Here is an 8,555-nt window from a genome sequence, read left to right as displayed (position 1 = left end):
GAATAAGTGATTTGTGTATTGAATTAATGGGTGGCGAAATGGTTACCAGGCATATGCTATTGAAAATTGTGGGCAGCTCAAAAGCTGGAAATGGACTTCACTAAAAAAAATTAATAGAACAGGTTTTGGGGTCAAGAAACTACTTTTTATTTCAGATCTATCAAAACATTTCCCTGATTCACAAAAATTGCCCCAGATGACAAACTGTACTCATTGTTTGATTAATCAAATGGGATGCTAATCATATTTCCACTGAACAGCTAGCAAACTCAATGTTGTCTGAATTCTGATAAATAGAATGCTCTTGGATGATTGGCAGCTAATCTATATATTTATATAGTATAGACAGGCGAATGGATCAGCTCACATATTTACTAGTATCACAAGCAGAACAAAACACTACAGATTAACTTCTTCATCTCGAACTTGGCAATTAAAATTAAGTGACAACAGCTTTTTATTATAATAATAAAAAAAAAAACCCCTGGTTGTTATTTCACGCCAATTGCAAAATATTTGTATTGTTTATAATGCTTTAATTTTTTTTTAATAGAATCACTTATTATTAAATTTTTTTAAAATAAAAAGTTTAAAATCAATGTCCCTACTAAAACAAAAATTGCTACACTATATTACAAATTTAAGTAATTAAGTTAATCTTTTTCCAATCTTTAGCATTTTACAAAACCTCTATCTTCTAACTTTTGATTTGCATTAGCTTTTGAGTTAAAGAAGTAACACTGTACAGAGTTCAGTAAGCCGACGATCAGTTCCATACATATATATCATATACAATACTTTATTATCAATCAGGTTTAATTGTTTACATTAACTACAAACGTCATTTACGATTTGGAATGGAAATAAAAAGGGGGCGATAGAAAATAGAGGGTTGATATCAGCGTATAGCCGGAATACACATACACATCTACACTTTGGGCAGACCAGCCGAAATGGAGCTCTCGATGCCGCAGTGATCCTGGCCACGCAGGATGCGGAAGAAGCCATGATCGCCCCAGTCGGTGTTCCACGAGTTGCCAATGAGCCAGTATGGGATCTTCTCGTCGCCATACACGCCCCAGCCCAGAATGCGGATGGCATGACCGCCCAGCTCCTTGCCATGAGCATGCTGATAGACGCCCTCCTTGTACAGAATGAGATCCTCATAGACGGTGAACGCCCCCTCAACCGGTCCGTTGGTCATGATCTCCTCCTGGATATCGCGCACATTGCGGCGCACCGAGTATGACTTGGAGCCAAAGTGCTTGTCCTTGGCGTAATCCACCGTGTAGCTGCTCTGGCACACATGCTGGCACTTGGGCGTTCCACCGCCCGGGGAGCACGGCGGTCGGGTTCCATTCACGTGGTGCTCACACGGCGAAATCTCGTAAGGACGGCAGCCCTGCAATGAAAAATGTATATTAGACATAAAGTCATAATGCAAAAATCTCTCTAAAAGAAAATACTTTCTTTCTTATGAGTATATTTCACTTTCAAAGTTCATTTTTTTTTTATTATTTCCAGATCTTGCTGTTAATACTCTCTAATGCATATTTATTTAAAAGCCCTTATCTTTAAAAATAAGTATTTGTCCCTTACGACGATGTCTCTGCTTTTTGCAGCTATCAGCAAATTCCCTATACTGCATTTACTAGAATGTCTGCCAATAAAAACTCCTAAACTGAGAGATAACTTCGGCATGTAAACAAAGAAAGTTTATTATGTTGTAATGTATAAATAAAGCTAAAGAAACTAGTTGAAAGTAATCCTAGTTTGTGGTATGATAAATTATTGAGAAATATTTGAAAGAAAACATTCAAAGATTCATTGCAAATTGGAGTGCATCCAAAAAAATTATAGCCATGGGTATATATTAAAATATGTACATATATAGAGATAAATGTCAAGCCGTTTTCCAGCGATATCTTTAGTATAAAAGTGCTATATGGCGTCGTAAACACCGTTCCTAACTTCTAGTAAACAAAGAACCTACTAAAGTTGCTCTAAAACCATTTTTGTGTAACAATTCCTCAAAGAAAAATGTTGCTTAAAAGGCCCTCTAAACAAATTTAGCCTTGTGATTGAAAATAAAATGAAATTGAAAAGAAAATACCTATTATATTATATTTTCCAACGCTAATTTATACGAGGTTGTCGAAAAAAAAATTTCAAATCTTTCAACGAATTTATTCTAAAATCTAAGCAAACTTTACAAGATAATGTAATACCTACTGAGTTTTAAGGTGTTTTCTTAAAACAACTGGCTCGAAATTCAAAATTCGAAGAAATAATTGTTTTGCAGTGGTTAGTTAATTGTTACCCTTATTTTTTTTTATCAGATAATAATGAAATGATATTAAGTAAAGATTTCAAAACTGAGAAATACAGTAAAAAAAAAAGTCTGCAAAGAAAACTTTTCAAAACGTTTTTTTTTCTAAAATGGTCGAAACATTTTCAAGAAGTTTGAAAAAAGGGTTCTGCATTTGTTTTCTATTTAGTTCTAAGCCTGCTAAGGGGATACTAATGAACATAAGTACATAAGGACTCCACCAACCTGGTTGGATCCGTAGGGTCCGCCGCTGACGATGCCTTTGCGCGTCCAGTAGCTCCAGGCGGCGCCTGGGAAACCGCCGTTGCAGCCAAAGCCGCAGGTGTGGCAGCAGGACACCAGATCATCGGCCGAGAAGTGGAAGTTCAACTTGCCGCCGGAATGGATGCACACCTGCATTGCGAAATCGATTGGAGAAATCGGTGAGAAATCAGCAGGTTAAACAAAGAGAAGGTGGGTCATCGTAGTGCCCACAATATCGATAAGATAAGCAATATGTATTTGTAGGCTTAACAGTGTACGTACCCGATCGGACATGGCTTCCACGGCGCCGAAGGCCCAGCAGGAGCCGCAGGATCCCTGGTCGCGAATCTCACCAATTGTGGGGCAGTTTGGCCACGCCGTCCGCGAATCGAACTCCTCCGGAATATCACCTTCAATTCCCTGGTACAAGTTGCCCAAAACCTTTCGCTTTTCGGGCAATGCGAACTTGTGCGCATCCGGATGGACGCCCATCAGGCGACGAATGTGATCCTCCGTTACGGATTTATCGAAATTACGTCCCACCTGGCGGAAAGAGTACGGAAAATGCAATTTTCTTGTCACGTCAGCAGGGAAAACAAAGGAAAACAAAGGAGAAGTTGCCGCTTACCTGCCAGGTTTTTGCCTTGCTGCGCACCACCTCGATGAACTCATCGGAGAGCAGCGATGGCTCACTGGAGGACAGGGCCACCACGGAGCACGCGGTGGCCACCAGGAGCAAAAGTTTCATTTTCTTCGCTCTGCAAATACCCAACGGCGCTGACACAGCAAAATACAACAGTTCACAAATCACAAATCACTTGAATAAATTGGGGGAAATGACGCGTCGGATATTCTGCGTTCTCTGTTCCGTTGTTGTTTTTGAACTGCCAGTGAAAAACGGACGGAGAACGCTCTTTATGCCTCTATGTTCTCTTGTTTTTGTTCTGTTCTGTTCGGGAAAAAAATGGTTGGCGCCCGTTGATTACGCGGCCAGTGTGTGCACACCGATGCGAGGAAAGTATCGCCTATCGAAAGTAGAGATGCGCGCGTGATCGGTAATGGGGCAAGCAAATTTCAGTTTTTTTTCCCACAAATTAATATATTGTTCAAACGAGAAAATTTCAAAGAGAATTAATAAAGATTATTTATATTTTGAATCTAATTGTAAAAACATTTTTTTATTTTCTTTTCTAAAATATATAGTATAATATTTATTAAAATCTATTATTCGAAATTTGGAGTTCAAAAATATTGGAACCAGAACCAGAGCTACAAACGAACTAGGGATACGAACTGCTGTAAACAAGAACTATCGATAGCAGTTTATTCACAATGGAAGATAACAGAGCTCTGTCAACACAGTCAGGGTGTGGTCACACTGACCGGCAATATTTTGATCAAGAAATCGCAAAGATGCGGATATTCTACGGAGTTGTTGCGTTCCTGGTGGCCACCAACCATCAATCCGCCCAGGCTATTCAGGCGCGGAGCGACAAGGAGCAGCCGCAGACGGTGGTTTCCGGCACGGCAGTGCAGTCGGTGGTGCCCGTGCAGGCGCAACTTGGCTCCGGAATGGGACCCTCATCCTCGTCGTCATCATCCTCCGGTTCCGGCGGCGGAGCTGCAAACTCGGCCTTTTACCCGTTGGGACCGAACGTCATGTGCTCGTTCCTGCCGCGCGACTTTCTGGACTGCAAGGATCCCGTTGATCACCGGGAGAATGCCACCGCACAGCGGGAAAAGGATCACGGCTGCCTCAAGTTCGGAGGATCCACCTACGAGGAGGTGGAGCACGCCAAGGTGGTGTGCACCGTGTTCGCGGACATCGATTGCTACGGCAATCGCACCTTCCTGCGCGATGGAGTGCCCTGTGTCCGCTACACGGATCACTACTTCGTGACCACCCTGATCTACAGCATGCTCCTCGGATTCCTCGGCATGGATCGCTTCTGCCTGGGACAAACGGGCACCGCCGTCGGCAAACTGCTCACCATGGGCGGCGTGGGCGTCTGGTGGATCATCGACGTCATCCTGCTGATCACCAATAACCTGCTGCCGGAGGACGGCAGCAATTGGAACCCCTATGTCTAGACGTGTGATATGCTTGTGTCCTCTAGCTTTAAGTAGTTCAGTAAGCTCGTTAAGTAAACCACGCCAAATTCTGCATAATTTAATCTTACTTTTAATGTTTTCATTAGAAGGAATGGGCAATTGCACGGCCTTACTTTGCCAAGAATAATTGCCTTTAAAACTTGTTCATCTTCAGACCACTTTTAGGAGTTTCAAAATATATTTATAAGTTCCCATGGAAACGAGCACACAGGACTAAAATTATCATATAACTTCCATAGAAGAATTCTGCGCTTAATGTTAACTAAAAGCCATTTCTCTTAGAAATAACGAAATTTAGTTTATTTATCTCAATTGTCTTTAAGGAAGTCGAATATATAGAAGTCCAAGATGCTTAAACTTGAGCCGCGATCACATCAAATTACACGTTCTTTTTTAAACCAAAAAAGGACCAGACAGATGTACCATATAATCAACCAATTTTGATAAGATTAAAAAGCGTAAGTTGTTAAAAAATAGCAAAAAAAGATAAATAGAGTGAGGTAAATCGTTAAAAACAAGGTAAGCTTAGCTGACCGATCCTTTTATCACGCTTTCCCACAAGGAAACAAATTAAACAAATTTTTTTCCCATTTACAACTGTTTTGAATTGAGCGCCAAGTTACAGCTCCATCTCCAGTGAAGACATTGCATTTTATACAAATTATATGGCTGCCACACCGTTCCCTACTTTCAACATTACTATAAGCGTTTTATTTTTCAAAACCCAACAAACTATTGTAATTGTATTAAACTATTGTATTGTATACTATTGTATTGCTTGTAAACTATTATCCGCGCTTTAAAAAAAGTAGTAAGGCAACAAATAAACAAATAAAAAGACTTATTATTACTAGAACTATTTCTTCATTAACGTTAACTCCAAATCATTGGGAAGTTAAAATGCAGCAAAATACTGATGAACTTACACTTATTTGACCAGTAGTGATATTGGATTTTCCCCGCAAGTCTGCCGGATGCTGTCCCCTGAAACCAATTTGCCTTTCGGTTTCATTGTTAAAACAATTGTGCACCTTCCCCAGCATACAAAAGTCAATTTTTAATTTCTTCGTCGTTTTGCGTTTTACGCCAATCCCCCAATCTATTCACTAGTGGAGACATTGTATTATCCCCGCTTATAGACTACTTTTGCCCCCCACTTGGTCACACTGGCAGTCGGCGTTACGCCGCAGCGCTGCCTGCGTCGCTGCCGCCGCAAAAAGCTGCCCTCGAAACGAAAGAAATTCAACCCATAAAGTCAATTGCCAAAAAGCTCGCCTCGCGCGCGGTCGACGTTAGAGTGGCTGAGCGGACGCTTTCTCTTTACTCTGTTACCTTTCTCCATTACCATTGACGACGCCGCGTGCGCGTCTCCCGCAAGAAACAACAACAACAGCGAGAAGGAGCCGCAGATTGCACGGTGCATAAATAAAACAAACGAAAATATATTGTGCAGCGAGAATTTATGCATACAACAAACGATAAAAAACCGAAGACGAGTGATGACAGTCGAAAGAAATAGTAATACTACTTAAATTGCGGCACAAGAACGTAAACAAAATCGTGTGTAAATTCAATGGGAAAAGAAGTACAAGAACAAGAACAACATGGGGACGCCGACGTCGACAGCGACGCCGGCAGAGACGTCGAGACATTTCGAATTTCTTTGGATGCTGATGGACTAACGGTGCTTTAGTGGTTGTTCCTTCTATGTACAGTGTGTGTGCGTGTCTGTTGGTGTGTGTAAATTGGAAAAACAGCAAAAACTGAATGGTAAATAAGTGTAAACAGAAAGGCGAATAAGAAAAAGAAGAAGGGAGAGAAAGAAAGAAAGAGCGAAAGAGAGCCAGTAGCGATTTCCATTTATTGATCCGCTCGCACACCTGAATCCCCTTTTCCTTTAGCATCATCGCCTTAATACTTAATCCGTTCGAGCGGGATTAAGGCTACTGCCATCGCCGCTGCGACTTTCACGCCCACGCAGCGTCGACGGAGCAGCGCCCGCATTACCGGTCGCCGGTAAATAACCGCCAAGGCCGTCGGCGCTACACAGAAAGAAAAAAACGGCGACCCACTTCACTGAAGTTAAACTTAATAGGAAAATTTAAGTGGACCTCAAATAAAAAAAAACCAAAAATTTCATTGGCCAGCAAAGTATTTTGGAATCCAGGTCTTTGTAAGCAGTTTTAAAAAATGTTAAATCCATAAAGCTTAACATATAAAGTTTAAAAATAGAAATTTTATAACAGAATTTCATTGAACAGCAGTGGGATTCGCACCCAAGCTTTTGATTTATCAGCGCTTACAAATGTACAAATGAACAAATGTAGAATTCATCTTAGGAATTATTAAAAATTATTTTAAAAATTTGTATATTCAGGTTAATTTTTTTTCTGTGTGCATAATTGCTTCAGTTTTGCTGCAGCAGTGTGAAAGTTCAGCCTCATTAAGTGCAGCTGCCTAACGGTACGCGTCAGCCGGTATTCGATACCCCGATACTCGGTACTCGGCTACCGTAGCACGAAGATGATGTAAGCGAGATAAAGAGCAGCCAGTATATTCCTAATTAGCAGCATCCTGAACAGGAGTGTCCCACATTCAATGCAAACTTTAAAATCTCAGAAAAGTCTTTTTTAAGTTTTAAAGTAATTTTCTTTTTAATTTATTGATTAATGCAAACTATGGCAATTTTTGAAGCTCTAAAAAGAAGATTAGATTTTTGTTACCAGAGGGTAAAGAAACTGAATTAATTCTGCGAGTAATACAAGGGAACCGAGCTTTTATGGGGACATTAAATGTTGAATAAAAAATGGTCTTATATAGGGCCATAAAGTCACTGTGGACTGAAGTGGAAGCCCATTTGCAGTGACAGTTGCGCTTTATTTCCTTAAAAAGTGCTTAAATCCAAAGTGGCTAGATGACAGATTTCCCGCTTGGTGAATATCTTAACCCTTGATTAACCTAAATAAATTAGATAACATTGCCTAGTTTAATTCAAAAAATATAAAACTAATTTTTTTTTTTAAGGTAAAATAAAAAAAGGAAAAGGAAAGAAAATGTAATTTAAAAAAGTAAGTCTATCTAGGGTTAAGCGAAGCACATACTTATGAACGTGAGCTTCAGGTCATGTTTAAGGTCTTATCCGGCCTATAAATAGCCAGCAAACAGCTAATTTAACGATACTGCGGAAATATAAAAGATCAAATTCTTGGCAATTTAGTAGCTCTCACTCTCTCTTTCTACCTATCTATCTATCTGTCTATCTCCATCTCATTTGCCTTTCGCGGGCGAGAAAGTGTTAAGAGAAAACAACAACAAACAATATTGTTAATGAAGCCAACCGTAAAACGTTTTTTTTTCCTCAATTTTTTTCATGTTCGGAATTTTTGTTTAAAAGTGCAACATAAGCAAAGCAGCGTGAAGTAAAAACCATAAAATATATAACAAGAAGCCGTGAATCGGAGAAAAGCGTTAACCGAAGCCAAGAAAAATTAAAACCAACCGAAAACCAACATCAAAAGTTGCCAACTTTTTGTTCGACCGCAGCAGCCGAAGAAGCAGCGGCGTCAGCAGCGACGCCCGCCTGCAGCCAGCGTCGCGCTGGCAACAACAAATTGCGGTATGAATTTTCTGCACAATTTTTTGTACTCTAACGAAGAAAAAATATATTATGAAACCCTATACAATTTTGCACAGAAAACTATTTTTTAAAGCAATTTGAGGAGCTCAAAATTTTGAAACCTTTTTAAAATTTTACACTAAGCAATTTCAAAAAAATTAAAAATCCAAATTAGTTTTAATGGCTTTTCATATTTTTTCAAAAGTAATTTTAAGTTTTCTTACTTTCAAATCTATCTAGTTAATATAAAACCAT

The 8,555-nt window shown here is 39.8% G+C and overlaps 3 protein-coding genes across 7 annotated transcripts in view; 2 read left to right on the top strand and 1 right to left on the bottom strand.

Annotated features, from left to right (window-relative positions):
• Nucleotides 1-770: 770 nt before the first annotated feature.
• LOC108138574 (cathepsin B) lies at nt 771-3,538 on the bottom strand. Its single transcript, XM_017260856.2, has 4 exons — nt 3,201-3,538; nt 2,855-3,115; nt 2,555-2,722; nt 771-1,402 (listed from the first exon to the last, which is right to left on the bottom strand). The coding sequence occupies exons 1-4, from the start codon at nt 3,318-3,320 to the stop codon at nt 929-931; spliced, it is 1,023 nt and encodes a 340-aa protein (XP_017116345.1). The 5' UTR covers nt 3,321-3,538; the 3' UTR covers nt 771-928.
• Nucleotides 3,539-3,929: 391 nt separating this feature from the next.
• Nucleotides 3,930-4,751, top strand: LOC108138449 (TM2 domain-containing protein CG11103). Its single transcript, XM_017260651.1, has one exon. The coding sequence runs from the start codon at nt 3,986-3,988 to the stop codon at nt 4,661-4,663; it is 678 nt and encodes a 225-aa protein (XP_017116140.1). The 5' UTR covers nt 3,930-3,985; the 3' UTR covers nt 4,664-4,751.
• Nucleotides 4,752-5,919: 1,168 nt separating this feature from the next.
• The window catches only part of LOC108138534 (diacylglycerol lipase-alpha), a 30,253-nt gene continuing 27,617 nt past the window's right edge, over nt 5,920-8,555 (top strand). For 3 of the 5 annotated variants that reach the window (XM_017260798.2, XM_017260797.2, XM_041708240.1), the window contains exons 1-2: nt 5,931-6,454; nt 8,079-8,300. The gene's annotated coding sequence lies outside the window, so the exon portion shown is untranslated. Of the gene's footprint in view, nt 6,455-8,078; nt 8,301-8,555 lie in introns of all 5 variants that reach the window. The other 2 variants (XM_017260799.2, XM_017260800.2) reach the window with 2 other exon arrangements.

The sequence above is a fragment of the Drosophila elegans genome, unplaced genomic scaffold (genome assembly GCF_018152505.1).
Source record: "Drosophila elegans isolate 14027-0461.03 unplaced genomic scaffold, ASM1815250v1 contig_149, whole genome shotgun sequence".
Classification (NCBI taxonomy): domain Eukaryota; kingdom Metazoa; phylum Arthropoda; class Insecta; order Diptera; family Drosophilidae; genus Drosophila; species Drosophila elegans.
The sequence above is the reverse complement of the archived record's forward strand: the minus strand, read 5'-3'. Positions and strand labels throughout refer to the sequence as shown.

Coding starts and splice junctions, on each gene's coding strand:
- LOC108138574 (XM_017260856.2), bottom strand. CDS start 3,320: ATGAAACTTTTGCTCCTGGTGGCCACCGCGTGCTCCGTGGTGGCCCTG. Junction 3,116..3,200: donor GCAAGGCAAAAACCTGGCAG/GTAAGCGGCAAC, acceptor TCTTTCCGCCAG/GTGGGACGTAATTTCGATAA. Junction 2,723..2,854: donor TGGAAGCCATGTCCGATCGG/GTACGTACACTG, acceptor TTCGCAATGCAG/GTGTGCATCCATTCCGGCGG.
- LOC108138449 (XM_017260651.1), top strand. CDS start 3,986: ATGCGGATATTCTACGGAGTTGTTGCGTTCCTGGTGGCCACCAACCAT.